At 46.5% G+C, this 23,519-nt stretch overlaps 3 protein-coding genes across 10 annotated transcripts in view; all 3 read right to left on the bottom strand.

Moving 5' to 3' along the window:
• LOC122363891 (echinoderm microtubule-associated protein-like 2) overlaps window positions 1-4,600 on the bottom strand; it is a 50,931-nt gene extending 46,331 nt beyond the window's left edge. The window contains exons 1-2 of one of the 2 annotated variants that reach the window (XM_043333702.1): window positions 4,411-4,600; window positions 1,578-1,795 (exon numbers count right to left, since the gene is read on the bottom strand). In XM_043333702.1, the coding sequence (XP_043189637.1) occupies window positions 1,578-1,683 (106 nt within the window). In that variant the 5' untranslated portion in view covers window positions 1,684-1,795; window positions 4,411-4,600. The remainder of the gene's footprint in view (window positions 1-1,577; window positions 1,796-4,410) is intronic. The other variant, XM_043333701.1, reaches the window with a different exon arrangement.
• A 360-nt stretch (window positions 4,601-4,960) lies between these two features.
• Window positions 4,961-9,005, bottom strand: LOC122363890 (damage-control phosphatase ARMT1-like). 2 transcript variants are annotated; one of them, XM_043333700.1, is made up of 7 exons: window positions 8,974-9,005; window positions 8,007-8,119; window positions 7,747-7,852; window positions 7,240-7,472; window positions 6,818-6,983; window positions 6,357-6,531; window positions 4,961-6,019 (listed from the first exon to the last, which is right to left on the bottom strand). In XM_043333700.1, exons 2-7 carry the CDS (start codon window positions 8,117-8,119, stop codon window positions 5,412-5,414), a joined length of 1,401 nt encoding a protein of 466 aa, XP_043189635.1. In that variant the 5' UTR covers window positions 8,974-9,005; the 3' UTR covers window positions 4,961-5,411. The 2 variants fall into 2 exon arrangements, with proteins under 2 accessions (XP_043189635.1, XP_043189634.1); XM_043333699.1 differs by lacking the exon at window positions 8,974-9,005 and adding an exon at window positions 8,674-8,952.
• A 1,131-nt stretch (window positions 9,006-10,136) lies between these two features.
• Window positions 10,137-23,519, bottom strand: part of LOC122363888 (calpain-A-like) — a 46,466-nt gene continuing 33,083 nt past the window's right edge. For 4 of the 6 annotated variants that reach the window (XM_043333694.1, XM_043333695.1, XM_043333697.1 and 1 more), the window contains exons 3-16: window positions 23,436-23,505; window positions 23,057-23,174; window positions 22,220-22,354; window positions 21,335-21,503; window positions 20,959-21,140; window positions 18,318-18,429; window positions 17,977-18,112; window positions 17,482-17,645; window positions 16,691-16,951; window positions 14,387-14,519; window positions 13,814-14,063; window positions 13,427-13,500; window positions 11,461-11,960; window positions 10,137-10,978 (exon numbers count right to left, since the gene is read on the bottom strand). In XM_043333694.1, the coding sequence (XP_043189629.1) occupies window positions 11,875-11,960; window positions 13,427-13,500; window positions 13,814-14,063; window positions 14,387-14,519; window positions 16,691-16,951; window positions 17,482-17,645; window positions 17,977-18,112; window positions 18,318-18,429; window positions 20,959-21,140; window positions 21,335-21,503; window positions 22,220-22,354; window positions 23,057-23,174; window positions 23,436-23,505 (1,890 nt within the window). In that variant the 3' untranslated portion in view covers window positions 10,137-10,978; window positions 11,461-11,874. The remainder of the gene's footprint in view (window positions 10,979-11,460; window positions 11,961-13,426; window positions 13,501-13,813; window positions 14,064-14,386; window positions 14,520-16,690; window positions 16,952-17,481; window positions 17,646-17,976; window positions 18,113-18,317; window positions 18,430-20,958; window positions 21,141-21,334; window positions 21,504-22,219; window positions 22,355-23,056; window positions 23,175-23,435; window positions 23,506-23,519) is intronic. The other 2 variants (XM_043333696.1, XM_043333693.1) reach the window with 1 other exon arrangement.

The following is a 23,519-nucleotide window of genomic DNA, read 5'->3' as shown; positions in this document are numbered from 1 at the left end:
CTCACCTGCAAACAGGCGTCGTCAACAATCGCGAATGCGGCGCACATGTGACAATAAGCAAAGGTCATTATAGAGTTACGACGTATGGGAATGAGTTATCAGCTGTCTAATCGTAGACAACACAATGTCGAGCCTTAAACTGTAAGCCTGTATTGGTATTGTTTCTTTTATTTGGCTGTCGAACATTATTTATGGTTTGAAATATGATTTTATGTAAAATAATTGATATGAAAAAGCCGTCTCTTTATGACCCCATTTCACCACACGCAAGTGGCAGAAATGACAATGATCAGCTGACGCATTTTTCTTGGCCGAAGTCAGAGCGCGCGGCCCGACGCACCACCACCGCACCACAAAGTATGAGCAGAAGCCGCGCCCAAAGCCAGGGCCCCGGTAACGTGAGGTAGCCGAGTCGGGGCAGCGTGCGCTGACCCAAGCCGGGGCCGCAGCTTTGGGCGCGGTCTACCGCATCCCCGCGGGCAGCCCCGGGCTATCACATGACACCGGGAGGACGCGCGGCCCCGGCTTGGGTCAGCGCACGCTGCCCCGACTCGGCTACCTGACGCTACCGGGGCCCTGGCTTTGGGCGCGGTCTACCGCACCACCGAACAGGCGTGTTCGAAACCGCAGGAGATGATGATGAACGGGTTTATCGAAACTTGATTGGATGAGCATATCGGTAATAGCGATTTCAGTGTGTGCATTTATTGTTCATAGTGGTGTGAAATGTGGTTGGGGTACGACCGACAACCCGTCGGGGCGAATTTCGCACTGGGGTACTCAAAATTTGAAGAATTTAAGACGTTTCCAGGAGTTTTGAAGGTATGGATAAGTTCTAAAAATCCGGTTCTCCTTATCTGGGCCATTAACTCCATACGGTCCAAGAAAGCTGGCACACTACCTTTAAAGCTCGTGAGCTCCCGCTTATCTCATTCCGACCTTAACTAACGCCTCCGGAAACGATTCCATGAGAAGAGAGCTCATCTCGTGCTGTTCAGACGTGGCGGCCTCCGCCCCGACGTCCGCCAGCGATCGGAAACGGCACTGCCTACACCAGTCGTACTCCACCCAGTGTTAGTATGCATTGCATATCAATCATACGCGGTTGAGAAGTTAATTAACCTTTAAACATAGTAATGCGGAGAGCTTGAGCCAACTTGAACGGCATATATCACCATTGTCTGCGATATACATGCGTGTAGAAATTATAGCAGCTGGGGTGGAGTAGCCATCGATAAATTCCCCCCGAAAAAAGTAACGAAACGCCCGACGTGAAACGTGTTGAACATCACAAATTACGATTTCTTTGCAGCATACGTTTTTCATTATAGTCAAGTACCAGCCGTTTATCGCAAGTAGAGAAAGTGAGTATATACTTTAAACAGCGATTTGTTGCCAAATGGCTGCTAATTCATAATCCCTGACTCGTGAAATAGGCCAGGTGTATTAGGGGAAGATTCTCCGTAGTATAGGCACTTCGCACAAAATTGTTCTTCCGATTAGTACCCAGAATGAGGGGCAATTAAACGCCATAAGTGCATCCCCTTCCTTAGTGTCCTTCCCTCTGTAGTCCTCACCTGTGTGGCTAAGTCGGCCCGAAGATAGAGGAGAGGAGGTCGTCCTCTCCTCGCCGTCGTGCGAGTTCCGACCCCAGGAGACGCTGCGTCTCTCGTCATGCTCCATGGCCGCTGAGGTAGACCACTGAAGCTTTAGTGACCGGTCGCCGGTCAGATACGAAACCGCCGAACTCCGGAGGAAGGGAGCGCCTCGCTGGACTCAGACAGAGACCATGACACTGGAACGAAACGGTATAATTAGACACGGGGATGCAGCCAAACTGCAGTCGCCGTGTAACAGCATCCTGTAAATTCACTTAGATGGTCGTATAACTACAAAAGTGATGGCTCCTAAATACACAGACCTTTTCAGACGGAACCGCCCCTCAGTGAAACAGCCTTATTTACAGGGAGGTATGGGGTAGAGGCACGAAATGCACTCTGCATATCAATAACATCTCTTTACGTCAACGAGCGTATTTGTGTGTTTACTGCTTCAAAAGGAGTCATGTATAAAGAGTCTCGATCCTAGTTTTCGATTTGGTGAACATACCTAAAATATAGCACCTGCATGCATATCAGCCCATTCAAGAAAAATAAATGACATATACGGGGTGAAGCTTTTTTCGAGACGCTTAAGATTCTGCGATCTAGACCCTAATTTGAATTGTGTAAGCAGCAGCACCACTATCAAGCTTCCGGTAGACGCAAATACATGGATTAAAATCACCCTGCATGTCACCTAGCACCGGTTGTTTTGTGCCTTCACATACAGTAGGGTGGTGGGTTATCAAGATCCACCCGGGAGGTCTCCTGGTAACACGGCCACCAATGTGACGTGCGAGGCTGACAAATACAGTCAGATATGATTCACATAACGGCGCCGCACTGCAGCAGAGCTACAAATGTGGCGCACGAGTGTCAAACATTGGCGCACGGCGACGGATGCCAGGTGGTTGCATGGCTGACAATATTCATCATTCAATATTGCAGGCTATCGGATCGATTGTTTGGTCGGACGTCGGGTTGTTATGGTTTCGACTGCCTGATAACACTTTCCAGGCGCTCAAAAAATAAGTCCGAAGTAAAATAAACTCGGCAGGAAAGTGGGCACTGTTCTGATTATGAACAAGTCTGTCATGAGCTATACGACTTTGGTCACATGCGGAAAACATGGGGATTACAGCAGAGAGCGGCTGTAGTCTGTAGGTGCAAAAAAAATGTGCGATAGGGAACGACAAATAATAGAGAAAGCTCCCGGTCACTCATCAACTGAAGATAAAGCACTCGAGATTACTGATAATGGCTACAACACTGATTTATGAATACGTATTTGTAACACATTTGCTCCCATCTTCGTTCATGCTTTATTGACTAGTGGATTTGTGCGCACGATAAGTATCAAACGAACACGGACGTTCGACATTTATTGCCGTTTTATGGCACTTGAAATACCACGGAAATTAGCGGTGAAATATGGTCAGGTTCTGACAGAGAAATACCTTCACTTCTGTTTTACACCTGACTACTTGCTATTTGGTTTTGAATGTGGTAGCGCGATGCCTCGTTACATGTCAATGTTTAAAAAGACGATAAATTAAAGTTAAATATGCACCTAAATTACTAGAGCAAAGGGTGTTATGCGGAGAACGGCCTGATTGCAAATATTGATTTTGGTAAGAGTGATATGTTAGGTACGTTACAGGTGAGTAAGTGGCAAAATTGGCCAGTGAGCTAGTGGAAATCGATGAAAATTAAAAGAACCCTCCATAAGTTGACATGATACCAGGTTCCGTCAATTAAAAAATTGCTTTAGCAGTTTGGTAGCTTTCAAGCACGCATGCCATTTCTCGTCAAGAAGTCCAGGAGCCGAGGCAGAGGAGACTAATCTCTCCCTCTTCAGCACGACGACGGCTCACGAGGACCTTGCCGTGTCGCGCGCGGAAGATTGTTGCAGGCCCCCCCCCCCAACCGTATAATAAACGGTTGGATATACAATAAACGGTTGGACCAAGGCCCTAAATACAGGTTGGACGCAGACGGGATTCGTTTACACGTAGCTTTGTTTTGCCGGGTCAAACTGTAGTAGGAGTTGCAGCCGTTATAGGATTTAATTATCCTGCAGAAGGATAATTTTGTTGTTGTTGTAAAAGTTACATATTTAAGTCGAAACATTTCACCAATGGCCTTTTTAAAACGTTCAACATGCCAAGTTCCAAGGCTCAGCGCTGCGAGGTCAGCATCCCTCTCTCGGGGCGGAACGCAGGTGCAGCGGCGGCGCGCTAAGCCGCTGAGCACGATCGGTATGCGTTTTTATCGTGTCACTCCAGCTCTGAGAGCTGCTGTGCGCGGACGTCCATTAGTTTCCAGGGCCAGACATTCCGACCGCCTCAGAGCCGGGCAAATGACAGTCTCTGGAAGAGTTCAGCAATCATCACAGCCCGATCAGTCGGCTGTTTCGGCTCTAATGTTCTGAGCGCTGATAGCGCTGCATAACCCAGAATCCAGATGATCAACAGACATAAGCGGTTGTGCATTAATTAGCTCGACTAATCGTTCCAACAAACCTGCAAAGTGCATATTCATGGATATCAAAATGGAACGTCTTCGGATGGAGTGGATCGATATTATAACCAACAATGTAGATGGAATGGAATAATAAATTTTAGATGGGTCGCTCACATTCACTGGTAGAAAGGTATGACAAGGATCAGATTTTAGTGTTCACGCTTCACTCGTGCATGGCATGGAGGTCAAGGTCCATCAAACCAAAACGTCACCGTGTAAGGACGGTCCATATATCACATTCACATCACGAACGCTTTATTCTTCTGTCGGGTCTAGTAGGTCTTACCTGCTGAAAGTTAAAACGCACTGCTTTACTTCACACACCACCTCACTCTTAGGCACGTGACCACTGCCTGCGCGGGCACCCTCCACGCTGTCCCGGGAAGCACTGGCGGCCGGCGCGAGTTTACGTTACCGGCTGCCGTCGTCAGGGACTGGTCGCCCGGGGCGGCAGGAATCAGCCGCCTGTCGCCACCTGACCTCTGGCGGGGAAAAGGTAAACTGCTGCTCTTGGTAGTCACCGCCAGACTGCATTCATGGCTCAAGTGCGTGGAATACGAGTATGGGCCTCGTGAACCGCGAAAATTCCTTTTCAATCTTCACTAGGTACCTTTCTTAGGTCGTAAGTTGAATTATTTTGCTACCTCACTCAATCTCGTCTTAAGCTCGCTTAAAAAAAAACTTATCAATGCTGTGATGTAGCTGCATGTCGCGATCGCTATTGGCTGTGATGGTGTGAGGCGTTCCCTGCGGTTACAAGTGGTCCTATGGAACATCCCCACCCGCTTTGGAGGGTCGAAAAAAAAACGTCGGTCAAGCTGTCAGTAAAACACGACTTCTGAAGTCCTGAGCATTGCACTTGTATTTGCGAGAGTTCAAAACGGCAATAATAAATGAATCTCGAGTTTGAGAGAGGATTCATGCATCTTTGAAAGAAGCGGAACGTGGGCCAGGTAACGGCCTCACAGTCCACATTTCACACAATTCAGCATTCCCTCAATCCTCAGCAGTTCAGCACACATTGACAAGAGGAGATAGTGAACTGTGATGTACGATTAAGCGTACAACTGTACATTTACAACTGTGACACTTAATCGTAGTTTATCACAAACGTTTTGGGCAGTCCCGATTTACATTGAACACTGCACAGCGGTGCAATAACTGACAATAGCAGTTCCACAGTTAATAATCTCCACAGAACACTTCGGTAACATATAACCCCGTCACCCACCCCACACCGCTCTCCCTGACTAGTCCACCTCACCGTCCGCCGGTTTCCCCGCTCAGTCACAGCTCATCGCCGCCCCGCGCGGTGTCGGTGCACTCACAGAGCTGTATGAGCGCCCACTCCCCGGACACCATCCAGCTGGGGTCACCCGCGGTCAGCGCCTCCCGTTCCGGGGCCAGGCCCGACACCAGGTCCGCCTTCATGGTCCGCAGCGCCATCAGCGGCGCCGGGTGGAACCCCTCGAGGGAAGCACAGAACCCCGTGCTGTGCGGCCAGTTCCGATCACCGAGTAGCTTGCGGTAGTTGAGGTCGCCCTTGAAGATGATCATATCTGCCCCCTGGAGGTGGGCGTACAGCTCCGGCGCCTCGCTGGCCATCCTGCTGAAGGGTAAGGGAGAGGTCCAGAAGGTATCCGTCTCAAACACCCACGTGCCGGCGTCCAGGTACCCCTGCCACCGCTCGGCGAGCCGGCGGAGGGCGGGTTTACCCTCGGCCGACTGCATGTGCTGCAGTGTGTGCCGCACGTCTGCCGGCGTGGTGTCCGAGACGTACCACGGGTGCGCCTTGATGTGGAACGACATCCGCTGAGCGATACCCAGGGAGGTGAGCAGGTCGGCCAAACACAGGTCCGAGAACAGCTCGAAACCGGCGTTATCCATCACAATGTCTGAAACAAGAGCAGGCGACATGATCACTGATCAGTTAACGACCAACAGGGAAGTCGGATCTTAGGAAAGTATGCTTAGGAAAGGTAGGTGGTAACGACAAAAACCAATGATCCTTTTCCATCTAACCAAAGAACCAAACTATAGACAATACGGAGGCGTTGGAAGTCGATGATTTCGCGTAAAAATCAACATTAAGACGAACGATGCGAATCGCTTACGACAAAGAAAGCTAGCTCATTTGACATAGATCCATGTGCGATAACACTTCAAAATGACATCGAAACCAATACCAATACCAATCAAACTGAAAATCATGTACCGTTCCCGTTTACCTACCGATTCTGACGTCGCGTTTGTCCCGGAGTCTCCGCAGCTGCGCGAACACCTGCTCACTATCATTGACCAGCACTCGGTGGTTGAGTTCGACCAGCTGCACCAGCGGAGACGCCTCCTGCGAGACGTGCGCCCCGGCACTGATCGACAGGTCGTTCTTGTTCGCCCACAGAGACATCTGTCGGGAAAGACGGATATTGTGATCTGCTGAGGTTCTGAGGGTGAACTACGACACATCGAAAAACATTGCAGTTTGTTGAATTGACGAAAAACATCATTTCATAGGAAACCATGTTCGCAGAAACACAAAGACTTACACAAAATAAACAACAGCTCATATAGAAGTTAAATTGCTTGAAGCAGCACCCGTCCTACACACAACTGTGAAATTCGCATACAAACACATCTCGACAGCGACAATAATAGACTAAACCTGCACGCAGTTTCGATGGGCCACTGCTTACCCCGATGAAGTCTGAGAAGGCCCGTTTGACCTGCTGGCCGGAGAGTGCCGCCGGGTCGGCCACCATCTCCAGCAGGTGTTCTCCCAGCAGCTCGATGGCGGCCATCGAGGCCTCCAGGGTGTCCCGCTTCTGCTGACCAAAGTAGTCGTAATCCCGCAGCTCGCCGCTGTCAGCAGACGCGACCAGAAAATGGAGTCAATCGGGTAAAATGACGAATGTCGTACGGGATTCCTTAGTTCGATATGGATTTACACCTTGCAATACAACATTGCAGTTGCACATTGCAGTTAGTGTAACATATTAAGAAAAAGGGACGTCCGAGGGAGGAACGGGTGCGTTATCGCAAATCAATTTGTAGAACTGCGATCTGAACGATAAGTACGCTTGTGTTGACTTTTCATTCCATCTCATCGGTCAGTTACCTATTTTCGAGTATTTCCCGGACGCGTCGGTACATGTAGCACTCGACGAAGAGCCAGGGCGCGTCAAACCAGACGGGCGGCTCTCCGTCGACCCACTGCTCCTCCAGCAGGCGGTTCCACAGCGGCACGTCGGCGCCGGCGCCCGCCAGCGGCTGCAGCGGCTTGTTGCGCTGCATGGTGCTCTTGAGCTCCGACAGGCTGCCGTTGATCTGTTTCAGCTTCTCCTTGGCTGCCTGGTGGGAGGAGGATGTGGGAAAATGGTGGTGGGGCTCAGAAAGGGGAGTGTCGCCTCCACTGCCCCAATTGCAGGATGGCCCATTAGCTATGGAGGATTGAATATCAATACTTATCATTAGTAAATTACATAATAGAAATTACTTCAAACATTAGGAACAAAAAACTTTTAAAGCATAGCCGTTCATGACTTTCCTAAAAAAGTGAACTTAATAACCATTGTCTTATTATACCTTCCTTTTAGCATTTAAATGATAGCATAGGACTACTTACATCTCCATATTGGTTCTCTATGTTGATCTTCTCTCTATGAAATAGATCTATCACCTTGGTAAGAATGACTGGCATTCTTTCTGAGATAGTCTTGTAAGCAAAGGACCTGAAACAGATCATGAATAAGTGCATGACATTGTCTGTAACCCAGATATTTAATTACAAGGAGCCAATTACTGCACAACAATGGTAAGAATCAAGAGATGTCTTTTTATGACGTTAAATTGAAGTGAAAAACCAGAAGCAGTAGTAGAACTTACCCCTTGTAGCTGCCCCTTAGGACATCTGGTAGCTCAGTGTTGGCCTGGCCTCCCATTGTTGAAAGCAGAAAATAAAGCAGAGCTAGTGTACCAGAACAAAAACCAGAGTTCATCTGTAAAGAAAAGAAAAAAGTTACCTGTGTCACATGTGACATTAGGTATGGTATAAGGGTAGAACAATGGTTAGTTACATGTGATGCATTATAGCATCATAACAATACATTATGTCTGATGCTAAAAACTTATCAAACAGCACCAGAGTAATCCTAGCAGCCATATACCAGCAATAAGACAATTACATCTTATTTAATTTTGCTTTCATTAGGCATCTGCTTGTGATCTGGATGGCATTTGTTAATTGATTTCTTTTGATGAAGTGAGTAGAAACAACCTAAACCACACCCATGCTACCAACCACAACTGTCAACTGTGACAGACATATTAACATTTTTTCCACAAATTTGGCTGTAATTAAAATACAGCTGAAAAGTTGAATGATTGTTTCTAACAACAATTGATCAAAATTGATGAAACTACAAAGGCATATGCTATATCATAAAAGAAGTATGAGATTCCATAGTCAGCAAGATATAAGTTAGAATAACGAGTTAATCTGACAAGTACCTATCTGCCTAGTCGGCTAGTCAAAGACTTGAAAGTTAATTACCAACTTGCCCATCCAGGACAAAGCAAGTCATGGTTGTTATTGATATGGTCTAATGCATTGTTATTTTGCCTTGCGTCAATTCAATATTTCTATTCATTTCAACTGAAATTGAACTGATTTTTTATTGGAAGAATGCTCTAAAATCCAAGACACTGTTCTATTGTTCAGCATTAATATAATTGAATCCTTGTAAACCGGCTAAATACACTCAACAGTAAAAGATGCATTGATGATGAAAAACATGATTCTGATAATATGAGCCCATTCAATGTGAAAAAGTAATTCTCAACAGAAACAGACATCGACCCATCTCACACACACAACCCGTCACACGTCCATCTCGGTGACAAAATGCACAAATGTCACAAATGCAAGCATAATATGCAGTTTGATGACGTCAAATTTTTAAATGATCCTCAAACATAGCTAATTTATTCAAATTGATTCATAACTAAAATGATGTAAGTTCAATATTTATTTGTTAGACATTTCATTGATTGGATATCTTTCTTTATGACAAAAATATTTGAAAAGTATATATGCTAGTCATAATAAATGTTTTTGTCAAATGTTTACAGCTAGCCCTACTCGCAGCATAGGCGCTTTTTATGTCTCATTTTTAGTCAGATGTAGGCAGCTAAATAATATTTTAGTGGAATCGCTTTGATACAATTTAAAGCCGAAGTGAGATGTTTTGAACACCACTTTTCCAGCGGGCATAGGCAATGCCGCAATGGCCCAGGAATTCATAGAGATGGACTTCACACAGGCTGCCTTTCTGGATCCGCTAATGTATGTAGGTAAGTTAAGTACATAATTGACATTAGTCACAAAGTGCAACGTAAGTCATAGCGAGTCAGCGTAGGTCGGTGGAACGCAAGCCGAAGATCCCGCTATTCATGGGCACCGATAAACCTAACAGTACTTTACCGTCACTTCACCAGTTCGGGGCCAGGTGTCCCAGCAGATGGTGTAAAAATCCTCAGAACGGCCTGCGTGGTGCGTGGGCCGCTCGCACTTCGTGTCCCACGGCACCGCGCTGGACCGCTGGTCGTTTACTCTGCCCCTCCCTTCCTCCTCCCTCGAAAGTCAAACACATCCACAGCTGGACGCGATTATCGTCTGTCTATGCACTAATTACGTCGGGACGATGCTTATAAGCTGTAGAGTGTCAATTAGAGAGTCATACGTCGATTAGAAAGAACAGTCTAAACGGTTCAAACGCTAATGCCGATTAGACAGAAAAGCTCTGCAGATAATAGCGACATGAGCGCAGGACAGAACGAGAATGCGGCAGCTTTTTCCGTGCTAAGGGGTTTGTAGGTACTGCTACCCATTTACGTTTACGCTGAAACAGCCTAATACCTATGCGAAATCAAAACATTTAAATACGGTGAATGTTCCCTATATTGACACCACAATCCATTCCATACGCATCAGTACATTTGGACACTCCACCGGTATATCAATAATGTAGGTATATTTCAAAGATATGCCAGCGATTGATAGCGCCTGCAGCCCGGCCAATGATCCACGACAAACAGCAGGCAAAGCATCACGAATCACGAACGTAGGCGCTTTTGCGAAAGCCGCAAAAAGAAAGACTGAAGACGGCCATAAGCACTCGACAGAACCGCACTAAAACATGCAATACAGTTGCTCTTTAACTAAGTTACCAATCGCGATTTGTATCTTATTTTACCAAAGCCGACTTTATTCTTCTTTAAAAACTTTCGTAATTAACTACACACACCTGTCACGCAGAAATAAATTCGAAAATTATAAACAGAGCATCAAAGCTGACCGATGTTTGTCATTGTCTTCGCTAATCGCTATAATCATTTACAGACTTTATCAGCTAGTGCCTACTCCTACTGGTATTAGAGCATTCACAAAATAGGGACCCATCCATCATTTCCCCCTTCCTTTTCCACGCTCATCGCAGACTGTTGACTACGCAAAGCGGCACCGGCAAGCTTCGTTCCACATCTGTGTACATTTCTACTTGTTAATGGCGCTGTAAAGTATCTAGAAGCACGGCAAACTTTGGCACAAAAGCAGTATTTCAAGCACTGGCATTGGGCACACACATCGTCTCAAAACCTATTTCGTAATAAATCTGAAAATATGTACACCTATTCCACCCATGGATGCGACCTATCTCGGCCCTTTGACATTAAAGCGGTAAAATCGCGAATGCAATAAAATCGATTCAGACTTTTAGACCCGGAACAACTACAATTACGGAACCACACATGTGACATATAAGTGCATGTATGGCCTAAACTTTTGAATTCATTTTAAAGGGACCCTCCCACCTTCAAAAAAGTTTATGAATTGGCATGAAAGTGATGTCGCTCGGTTCAGAAAGAGCTAAAACGAATATTTACCAAATTTCACCGAAAAATATTCACCGGTTTTCAAGATATTAGACTTTTACTTTTGTTTACTTTTTTGGTATCTCCGCTGTTTCTAGCGACTTTATTTTAGAAGTGCGGCGTTTGCGGCAGATGCTGCGCGCAAATAGCATATAACACCGCGTGCTACAAAACGTTTTAGTCAAACATTTAAAAATCGTTAGATATCTGCGCTGACGTCACACATTCAGAGGGGTATTCCTAAGCATTAGCCCCTCTGAATCAAAACGCTGCAATTTTGAAATTCAATATTTCCGATTTAAGGCATTTCTCGATGTTGTGAGTGCCGAAACCGGTTATTGTGAGCCAGGGACCCCATTTTGGCTATCTCAACTCAAATCTAATGTTAAGGTGGGAGGGTCCCTTTAAAAGAGATAAAACGCAAAAATAACCCGGAACCACACATCACACTGTAGACTGTAGAGCCGACATTCACAACTTAGAATAAGGACTATAATTATGAACGTCCATAATTCCGATATTTGAAATTTAGAATAGCTTCAGTACGACACGATCACTTGAAACATCACATCAAGGTGTTGTACACCAGTCTAGCTTGCCGTCTTCTAAGTAAAAGCAGTCAGTAAATCACACCAGTATGAAAGAAGGCGACACTCATTGCACGACACTATTCACCATTCCCCTCTGCATCTTTGCACGAGAATGAGAACAACTGCTCCAATTCTAATCAATTGCAGTGTTCAACCGGCCCGACTTTTTGTGACAGAGCCCGAGCCACCGATCTCGAAGTACGACGACAGGGAGATCAGACGACTTTCTCCATTTATGAGTACATGTTGTGTTCCATCCAGTCCTCCAGAGAGAACGTCGCCTTGTTTGTTTGTCTCGGGTCTTTGTCTTTGAAGATTTCTGCAACAACAAATATTGATCATGATCTTTTGAGAAATTCCATGATGCGGGATCATTTCTGCGATCATCGTTCCACGTAAATAAAAGTTATGACGCTAAAAGAATAACTTATTCAGTCGGTAGCGGTAAGCAGTAATACGTTATGTCCGCAACGCGCCAAACGTACCCCAGTTTTAACCCGCGCCCCAGTGGCGGTCTCAGCCAACTTCGCCCTAGTGAGGGGGGGCATATGTTACCACCCACCTCTAACTCAAAAACTAAAAGGACTAGAAAGACGTGGTAAAAAGCAGTCGGTAGCTCTCAATGCGTACGTTTGAAAGTATTTCAGTCATTTTTCACCTTAGAGCAATATTGGGGTCACCAGAGGTCATCAAAGGTCAAAATTTGCCAATTGTCATTATATTTTTCAGAAAATATGCCGCTATCTCAGGAACTATGGTAGCTAGAATGACGCAGGGAAAAGCAATCGATAGCTTTTGAACTCTTCTTTTGAAAAGGTCATTATCAATATTGACCTCGGGTCAACGGTTTGGCCTCCAGAGGGCAAAAAGTCCAAAAATAGCTGTTTTTACGAAAAGTGTTTTTCGACAATAACTTTCGACTATAAAAAGCCACGACATTTCTATTGCCAGAATCGTGTTCTTCTCGCCGAGACGCGTCGAATGAACTATAATTTGACCTTGAAAGGTCAAGTTGAAAATTTGACCTCAGGTCAAGGTCATGACCTTACCGGAAAAGGTCATGTTGCATATCAGTCGATGCATCTCAACAAGGCAAACACAATGAGACCATCCCCAGCGTTCTATCTCTTTCCAATCGCGAGTTATTGGCAAAAAACTGTTTGTAGCCTCAAGTGACCTCGGATGACCTGTCTAGAGGCTATCAGCAAAAATGACACCTTGGTCATCACGAGTGGACTAAATCATTGTGATTCTGAAATATTTGGACTGTTCCGATGCGTACACACGGATCTAGAGGCATTTTCATTTTTCTCCATTGACTTGTAATGGAAAGGTTTCGCCACTGACCTGACCTTAGGTCACGGATATAAAAAATCCGAGATATACAAATTGTAGGCGCCCATAACAGCATGCAATCCACCAAGTTTGAACCCTTCCTGACAAACACTGCAGGCTGGACATGATTGCAAACTTTCTTTTAGGCTTGGTCAGTTAACTTGACCTGGTGACCTGACCTGACATGACCTGGGGTCAAAAATTTCACACATTGTCCAAAATTGATGTACCAAAAGCTACCCCAAGCGGCGCGGCGCTACGCGCCGCGGTTTTTTATTCACACGCAAAAAACGCGACAGGGTGGTAACATATGCCCCCCCCCCACTGGGGCGAAGGTTAACCTCTAGTCCCTTTGAACAACAGTGCTTTATCAAGACGATATATTATACCCAAATATGTCATATCATCGATGAATATCGATCAGCGACCTCAACCCAACCGCCCACTTACCGATGCATGTCTTCATCTTCACGGCACAGGCCATGAAGTCGTCGAAGGCCACCCTTCCTTCTCTGTCACCGTATCTGCGCGGGGATTAGAAAATTAGAGACCTCCACGAAAAGTCATAAATATTACCAACATATACATATAATAACATTATAATAACATATATAATAACATAAGAACACCGGAACACATATCATATATCATCAGAAAATTAAATGCGATGAACATTTTAACCGTCGAGTTCGCGAAATTTCCTAGCGCATTAAAGCTGGCTGTCATAAATCTATTTTTGATAAGGCTTCAGTCTCGAACCCATCTATCGGCCGCAGTTAGCACCAGACCCAGCCAGTCACTTTTCCAGCCTTCCGCCCTCCACACACACTTTCTGACCTGTGCATCAGCAGGTTGAGCATGTTGTTGTTGACCCGGTAGCCGGACTCGTTTAGCGCCGCCCGTAGCTGGAAGCCGCTCAGGTACGACGAGCCCGAGCGGTCGTGCTTCTTGAAGACCGACTTCCACAGGCGGATGCTGCTCCAGAGCGATTTGAACTCCTCCAAACCGAGCTGTCCCGAGTTGTCGACGTCCAGCAGAGCGACCATGGAGCGAACAGTGTCCTTACTGAACCCGTCAAACTCGAACTCTGCCGGGCAGAGAGGACGAGAATGAGAGTGGCACTGTACCGCCTCGATCGGTGCCATTTGCTTCGTGTAGTCAAATGCTTGTATAACATACAAACACCTATATCAGGAGGCTTTGCTTCGCTAATCAAACGTCGGCCAACCTTTTTAGCACCCCTTATCAGGTTGCATCTTGTTCCAACTGTCGATATCGAGGCTTTATCAACACAACGGCACTCGATAAATCCAACATATCACTATAATTACAAATATAGCGGCGTTAGATAGGGCGAACATAATTTTAATCCCGAGCGACTATCTGAACTGAACGGTATCATCGTCGAACCTTTCTTCAGGGCGTAGTCGAGCACCTCCTTGAGCTCTCGCCAGTCGACCTCGAGGTTATCTCCGGCGATTTGTGTGAAGAACTGCCGCACGGCGCGGTCGTACTCGGACTCCTGGCTCAGCTCCGGCGTGATCTGTCCGTCAGGAGAGGTCACGAATTAGATACGGACGGTTAGGTATAGCTCGTGTGGTGACGGATCGCACAAGTCATAGAGCCATTTCGCTCCGCACGATATGCAGCTTGTCGATATCTGTGGAGCTAGACGCTGGAAAATGAAATATAAATTTGTTATGTGCCTAGATTGCCCTAGATCCATAGATTTAGATACGACAACATGCTGTTAACCCTCGCCGGCACAGGGGGGGGGGGGGGTTGATGCAACCCCCCCTAAGCTTTTTCGCGAATAACTCGCGTAAAAAGCGGCCGATCGCGACCAAACTTTCAGTACCCTCGCATTGATCAATTTTACACCTACCCTGAAAATTTCATGACCCTGACCCCAATGACCTTTGACCTGTGACCTCTTTTCTGTGACCATGTTTGGCCGAAATCGCGGTTCGGTGCATGTCGGCTCGCATTAGCCGCGCGTTTGCAAGCTTTTCGTGGTTTCAAACGTTCAAACATGTGATTTGATGTTGCTCCCATGCATTAGGGTGGGTGTCAAGGTCACCTGAAGGTCAGGTCAGGTCATTGACCTTTGGTGACCTCGGGTGACCTCGGTTCACTTTTTCGAGTTTTACATGTTTCTAGGCTAGTTTTTGGAGCTGAATTCGAATTAAGCAACCATTTGAACATTTACGAAGTGGTTTTGGTGCCTCCGTAACATGTTACGAAGCTGTCAGAGGCGGTTGACACGTATTACGAATACCCGTCACAACCCCTACCGGTTGACCTGACCTGACCTGACCCGACCTGGTCTAAATGCTTAAAGACATCATCTATGATCAAAACTAACACGATATTCGTGATCAGCACCCCGGAAAACCACATAGCAGCCACACTTTACGACTTTCTAACAGGTCCCGATTTTCCCGGTTTTCGGGTCATTGACCTGACCTGGAAGGTCACCCGATGACCTAGGACCTTAAAATTGGGTATCATCGGCTTCCTCTCGTGACGGGCAACACGCTCGTTTTTTCCGCGAAGCTCTAGCTCGATCAGGGGCCAAACGCGAGGGGGGGGGGTCGTACCAACCCCCCCCCCCCGTTGTGCCGTCGAAGGACTCAAAATGGCCTGTGCCGGCGAGTGTTAAGTTCTTTTGTGATGCATAGATGTTAAAGCAAATTTTGGAGAGTTATCTGTTTAATTAGCTGAGAACAAGTGAGCCATTTCGGATAATGTGCAGTGATAACACGTGCAGCCAGCATGCCTACGTTTTAGGGAGCATTATTGTACTTACCGGAGCATGCACGGTTTCTTGACAGGACCAAGGTGTATTTCATGGTAACATTCACAACAAACACTCATTTTAATTCACGTTCATTTACTACATACAAATGACTAGCATGCTTTGGAATGAAATGCGATATGAATATCCAGGGTCCTTTATATCACAAAACAGAGGCAAGGAGAAGCTGCGATGAATCAAACGAATATACAGGGATGCATGCTTATCACCCATTTACACAATCAGGTGGGTAACTACAGATGCACATTGGCATAATTCCGAAAAAAGGCGCCACCCAGGGCATGTACCGTGATAAAAATAGAATGGCTCGATATTTATACACAAAGGAATGCAGCGTTCGAGCCGACCAGCCCAAGTCAATTACCTAAGCGTTCTAAAGCTGATGTCCTCGGGTTCGCATTTTTTACGAGTTAATAAGGGGAATAGCGATATGGGGGGGGGGGGTGCTACCTCACTGATTGTTCCTCCTTTCACTCAACTCACCACATGTATTCGTACCGAAACTCTTTCATCGAAGACCTACGAGAAGCATTAGGAAACCAAGTGAGAAGTTAAAACTGTCGGGAGTCGCTACCGTCATTTCCAATATGCACTTAAGTCAGTAAATGATTAAAGTAAATATTGAACAAGTGAATGAATGCTTGATGGGTCAGGAAGGGTTAGCGGAGTCATTACCGACTACGTTAGTGTGTGTAAGTGAAAGTAAGGAGACATATAATTGAGATAGTTGAGAGAGACAGAGTTTACGGTGAGTTTAACGAGCGTGCTTATCTGCACCTAATGTTACACAAGCTGCACGGGTATACAGAGGTCTATTGTCCGTTGTAATACCCCAAAATTCCCGATTTAACTAACCCAAACCCTCTGACGCCCACCTGTCTAGTGTGCGTCCTCACCTCATCGGAGACCTGTCCGGGGCCGACTTCCTCGTCGTTCTCCTCCATGTTGTTGCGCTTCTCGGAGAAGATACGGATGAGAAATTCTCCCTCTTCGTTCGGCTCGAAGGTGCTCGGCACGATGCAGTAGCTACCCGGAGGCAGCTTGAAGCGGCACGACACCTCGCGCAGGTTGATGAAGCTCGGTGCACGCGCCACCGAACAGTTGTACCGGAAGAACTGGGTGTCCAAAGGCTTGGGCGCGCTGTCCGGATCATTCAGCTGAGAGGGAGGGGTGAAATGGCGTTAGACAGCTCAAATTAAAACGTTTGAAATGGGTACTACACCTCGAATAAAGCTAATATAGAATTCCCGATGTAGCATAACATTTGTGCACTTCAGGGTATGTAGATATCGTAATGGAGATATCGTAATGCATTGAGCGGATATTTCAAGACGCCGCTTGCAGAAAAGTTATTCCGACGAAACGCCTACATTTTTCAAATACAATTCTTTGAAATAATTTGGTAGCTGCCGTTTCCGTAAAAGACAGATGGAATAACCTAGCCCAGCCGTTTCCGTACGTGAGAGATGAACCAATCTAACCCAGAAGTTTCCGTACGTGATAGATGGACCAATCTATCCCAGCCGTTTCTGTACGTGATAGATGGACCAATCTAGCTCAACCGTTTCCGTACGTGATAGATGGACCAATCTAGTTCAGCCGTTTCCATACGTGATAGATGGACCAATCTAGCTCAGCCGTTTCCGTACGTGATAGATGGACCAATCTAGCTCAGCCGTTTCCGTACGTGATAGATGGAGAAGCCGATGGTGAGGCAATCGAGTCCGAGCCGCCGCTGGGCGCGCCGGTTCTTCTGCATCACGGCGATAATCACGGTGCACTTGCGCTCCTCGTCGTCTTCGTCGACGTCGTGAAGCTGGATCCGGTACTGGGGGTTGTGCGCGAACGTGTCTGACGGGAGATGACGGTCAGTCAGCGTCAGCCAATCCTTGTCTGATGTCATGGTGAGTTGAGAGTTTTATTGTGACGGCAATATGTAAAATATCGTATCGCGAAGTATGTTTCACAATGTGAAATTCACATACATGTCTCGATTGCGAAATAATAATTTGATAAAACAAATTTTTATCATTGACTGACTGAATTATTTTGATTGAAAGTCAGATTAGTTTGAACCTAGGCGCATTTCTGTAAAGAAAGCAATAGGCATAAATGGATTAATAAATAAATGTGCACGAAACAAGACATCACGACACACATCCGTAGCCCTCGGCCGTCTTACTGATGTAGTTTCTGCAGCCGCCGGCGGTGGCGCCGCGCACCCAGGCACCCTCGAACACGGACATCTCCCAGCGCCGGGAGGCGTCGTCTTCATCGTCGTCCAGGCTGTCCGGGCTCAGGTTACAGATTTCCAGGCGCTGCCGGTCATAGGGCGGACGGCACGGTAAACACGCGACGGGGAGGGTCAATAGTAATTAGGTGGAAAATGGTAGGATGATGAACGTCGTTATAGGGCGGATGAGGGTTTTTATTGGTGATTTTCTGATTGATGACGAAGTTTGAGAAAATGAAATAAGCAGTGCCGGTCAGGAGCTGATAAACAGTGAAGGAGTGATTATTTACCTGGAAGTTTCGGGTGAAGTCCTTGAATGTCATCCAGAATTCTCCATCGGCATCGAACGTTAGTCCGAGTTCCCTCCGGGTCTCCTCCGGAATATAGTTCCACTCCGGAGACCTGAAAAAAAGACACACGATAGCCGGCGTTAGGTAGGTATCGTCTCTACTTCGAGGTGAAAATCGTTCATAACACACATTTTGACTATGACTTGTTCAACAGCAATCGGATATATTCACCCATTGATAGCTCACATGATGGTCGATACGAGTGAACAAGTGCATGACTGTGCACCGTGAGGTTACCAGACGAGTGGATAACGTACCTACAACACAGAGTTCATGAACTATGCTACGAAGCTGCTGAAAGGTAGGCTGTGCCGCACCACAGCGGTAACTGAATGTTAGGCTGTGCCGCAGTACAGCGGTAACTGGATGTTAGGCTGTGCCGCAATACAGCGATGACTGGGGGTAGACTGTACCGCAACACATCTTGTACTGGGCGATAAGCCGTTGATGAATGGCGATTGTAAACACGTGTCGTTACCGTATTAATTATATTGAAGCCACGGTGGGCTTATTTTCTTGACTTTTCCGGTCAATAATAATTTACCCATTTTATCCAGGCTATGACTCGCGGCTAAGTTCGGCCGACTTATGGAAAACATTCTGAACGCTGTCCTGTCACTTGTTCTTTTCAACATGACATTCACCGACATTCACCGGTGTCATGCAGAGACAGTTAGCCATGCTCCTGAGCTCTCAGTACATGACCAGGCCGATGATTTCCGACGTTTTGGAATGTTATGACAGCACATTGGTGTGTTTTAATTTCTCCGGCCGGCCGGCGGGGCGGAGGTGTTGTGCCTGGACGCGGGCCAGGCCGGCTGTCGACGCACCTGGCTGACCCACCGGCCCCTGCCGCTGCGAGGCGGGTCGGACCGCCGCCCCAGGGCGGGGACCGGCACCGCCCTGGGCCACACCCATTAAATGGAAAAAGGGGCGACGTTGGGAGAGGCTGGCTTCGAATTTGTGAGGAAGCAAGCAACAGGAAAGACATTAATTGTCATTAGGGTCGCTGGTTTACTGTCACATGATGACAGTGCGAAAGTGATGAAAATAGAACTAAAAAAAGGAGACTTCGGGCGGTGGAAGTACGAGGGGGTATCGGAAAGTTCTGATCATCACATAGAAGATGTAGACCGATTTTGATGATTTTTGGTTGGTATTATATTTGGTTCTTAAGAACAATGTTCCCGCAAAGAGAATCCTGAGAAGTGGTTTTATCTTATGTAGGAGAGACTTAGAAGTAAAAAAGATGAGTATTGGGCCCATTGAGGACCGAACCGTCATCCAACTAATGCATTTGAAACGGTATCACATTGAGAAAATACATCAAGAACGTGAAATCAGTTTATGGCGAGGAAAGCCCATCTCATGCACTTACCGAAAAGGAAGAAATAATTTTCAACTTGGTTGCATGGCCCTTGCAGGGGAGTCAAGAAGTGAGTGGCTACCAGTGACTGACAAGGTGGTGACTGTGAAGGAAGTGGAGGACCTCATCCTTACAGATCGTCGTGTGACCTTTCAGATGATTGTGCAACAGAAAGGTCTCAATGCTGGCAGTGCCTGAAAATATTATCAGCGAAGAACTACAGACGATAAAGGAGTCAGGTCGCTTAGAAGTTCGTGTGTCTACTTTGTTCAAGAGAAAAATGCGTCTTGGCCCTTCGAAATCAAAACTAGGCCTTTTTTAGGAAATTGAAGACATCTTCGATAATTTGATGACTTGTAACGAATGCTGGGTCTATGTGCATGATCCAGAGACAAAAAGATGATCAAGAAGTTTAAGCACGGCACATCTGTCCTTCTTAAAAGGCGAAGATGCAGAAGCCGATATGGAAGGTCAATGCTATCAGTGTTCTGGATCTGGCGTAGGATAGTCATTACCGACTGTCTTGATGATGGTCGGATAATGATAAGCAAGCACCACTGCACACTTTTGAAGAAGTTGCGAGATGGCCTCAAGCAGAATCGCCGCAAAAAAGCCCAAGAAAGATGTTTTATCCGCACCGACAGCGCTCCCGCCCATTCGTCCTGAGCTGCGATTGAAGGAAGAACATGATGTGGACATTAAATCCTACCGCATCTAAGAAATTCACCTGACCGGGTATTAACTAACTCTTGCTTGTTACGGGAGATGAAGAATCCACAGTATGGCCGGTGATTTAAGGACAGAAATGACGTCATTGATGAGATGGAGCAGTGATTTACGGGACATTGCGAAGGTTCTACAATGACCGCCTGAGGCAGCTCAAGAAACGATGCAATAAGTTTGCGGTCGTGTGTGGTGACTTGTAAAGGAGTAATGAACATCATGTAAAAAAATCAAATTTCTATCACATCTCATTCGTGGTGATGATCAGAACTTTTCGATACCCCCTCGTATATCCTATCGCTGAAGACACCACTAGTCGCTCAAGTCTGCATTGTTCATCCACATCTTATCGTTCATGTACCTACCCGCTATTTAAACAGGCACCATGACTCATTCTTATATCAGCAACGCGGCTAAGAATGGCATGATAGCCAGGCCTTGGCCCTTGCCCAGTTGAGATAGCTCCCAAACCCGGCCAACCCCCTCACTCACTTGTCCGAGAAGGCGCCCTTCCACTCTGCCTCGTTCCCCCACGGGTTTCTGATGCGCACCATGGGTATTTTGCCCTGGACCCGAGGCGTCTCGATATCGGCCAGACAGGCCTTGGTCACCGAGTAGGCGTGGCCCTTGATGAGGCCGTTCGACATTTCCGCCTCTGCCACGTACGGGTCCGGCTGTGGGAGGGGGGAGGGGGCGGACGCAATCAGAATACGATATAAAATGGAACGGGTGAGAGGGAATGCAAGAAAGATTCACTTTACAATGGAAAGACAATAAGGCGTCATATAGCAAGGGAGCATGTTGGAATAAACATAAATCTAATACTCTTACCGACCACCATTTTTCCCTCCATTTTTCTCTTTTTTACCTCGATGGAGCAGCTCATGAGCGACTGTCGCTGGTTGGCCTTCAGCATGATCTGGAACAGGTTCTCTGGGGCCTGTTCAATGTCGTACATCTCGGTGACTCCGCCGCTGAAATCCTCCATGGCCTCACAGGTGGTGCCGCCCTTCAAGGCCTCGTACGATCCGTGCAGTCTGAAGGATAACGGAGCGGATTAAATGGGCAATATGGGTTGATGGGGTGACTTACCGTTTTACTAAGCGAGTATTGATTATAGTGAATTAATACATACTTTACGGTGCGTTCACTGGAGATTAACCGTGCGTTAATTCGAAGGTAGCCGTGCACCAATTTAAATTGGTGCACGCGCGTGCAGTGATGACTTTCTCGACTGAAGTTTTTCGGAAGGGTCATTGACTTTATTCTAAGATTTCCCATAAAGGGCCCTTTTTAGTGGCATGGACTAGGTTTAATTTTAATTTAAATTCGCACCGTTAAGCATGTATTAATTAGTTTAACACATGGTTTCCGTGCATAAATGGTTTTAACGCACTCGTGGATGGAATGGAGCACTTGTGCGTTAATGCACTCGTTTCACTCGTGCATTAACACACTCGTGCTCCAATCCATCCACGTCGTGCGTTAAAACCATTTACACACGGGAAACCATGTGTTAATATATATTAAACCGTCTTCTTTCAATGAATTATTCTGCCTTTTATGACAATGCTGTATACTTATATGACATCCCGATTCACGTAAATATGCGAGGTAGCATTGTTCAGAAATGTTTGCTTTGATGATCCTAGACGTTTCACACCTCCCGTTTCCCGTTTCTTAATAAAACAATCGATCTTCACTTCAATGATCAGAGATGCAAAGCTCCCCCATACCCGTCCTGCCGACTCACTTGGCGTATGCCTTCTCGAGGAGAGCCGACCAGAACTCCCTGTTGTCCTGCGAGTGCATGAAGGCCAGCTGGCCGTGGTAGGTGGGGAGACGGTCATCGACCACCACGTCCACCCACCGGCCGTACTGCCAGAACCTGACGGAGAGGCACGACGGAACAATATCTGAGACCAGCGGCGGAGAGCACAGGACAGGGTTGAGCCGTAACTAGGTCATGAAGAGGTCAGCTAGGATGTAAAATGCTTCTTAAATGTGATTATGCTGAGCGTTAAAAGCTGTGTGTTTTACACGTCGTTGTCCATTTCACAGACGAAGTGAAACAATAACAAACTCAAAAATAAAAATTAAACACAGACCTGCATTTGGCAATACCGTAAAAGCTATCACATATTCGTCAAAACATAATTTTATATTTGACATGCTTGTATTCCGCGTGAGTTTGCTATCTAATTCTGTACCTACCGTCAACCCAAATCTATTGATGCTCACACAGAGGATAATTTACCATCGGTTGAACAGGGCTGTTTACTTGTTCAGCTGGTGTTTATATTGGGATGTTTGCCGGAGACGCCGGGAGTCTGAGGACCACCGCTGTTCAGAGGCCGTTAAACATGGGCTAATGAAGCCTGGACGGTTGGGGTGGGCAGAGGACGCTTGGGATAAGCAAGAGGGTTCATTTTGGGGTCTTACAAGTCGTACGTTGCAGCATCATCGCTATGAACTTCTGGATCTGGTTTTGCGTACATAGGTTATCGTTTTTCAATGCATATTATGACCGTATAAGATCTCGACTTACCCGAAACTGTTATCTAGAGGCACATGCCTCGTCATCACCTACCTGAAGTGGAAGATGCCGGCGTACTGGTCGTCCATCTCCTGGTCGCTGGGCACGATCTGCGCAAACAGCTCCTGGTTCAGTGTGATGTTGGCCACAGCGGCCAGAAGCCAGCAGTCGCCTAAACGGAGACGGGAGAAACGTGAGGCGATACGGTCCATCTTCTTCGAAACCCACCGGGATAAGATAACGGTTAATAAGTAAAGTAAATAAGTTATATCGATGAATATCTTATGTAATGCAAAGAGACCAGTTACCGGCAATCCATCCTTCTAAAAACATGTTTGTTAAAGATAACGTTGAAACAATGTAATAGAAGGAAGGTAATTGAATTAAACATTACCAGAAAGATAAATTTGCTAGCTCAAGATTAAATCGTTACCTAGTTCTCCCTGTTGGACATCAAACCGAGAAGCGCCTTTCAAGATGAACTTCGGGTTGCTGCAGATTTCCTGAAAAAAATCAC

Source organism: Amphibalanus amphitrite, unplaced genomic scaffold, assembly GCF_019059575.1.
Source record: "Amphibalanus amphitrite isolate SeventyFive unplaced genomic scaffold, NRLGWU_Aamphi_draft 000646F_arrow, whole genome shotgun sequence".
In the NCBI taxonomy this organism is placed as follows: Eukaryota; Metazoa; Arthropoda; class Thecostraca; order Balanomorpha; family Balanidae; genus Amphibalanus; species Amphibalanus amphitrite.
This window is presented reverse-complemented; position numbering and strand designations above follow the sequence as displayed.

Coding starts and splice junctions, on each gene's coding strand:
- LOC122363890 (XM_043333699.1), bottom strand. Junction 6,984..7,239: donor CGGGAAATACTCGAAAATAG/GTAACTGACCGA, acceptor GTCTGCTGACAG/CGGCGAGCTGCGGGATTACG. Junction 6,020..6,356: donor CAAACGCGACGTCAGAATCG/GTAGGTAAACGG, acceptor CTCTTGTTTCAG/ACATTGTGATGGATAACGCC.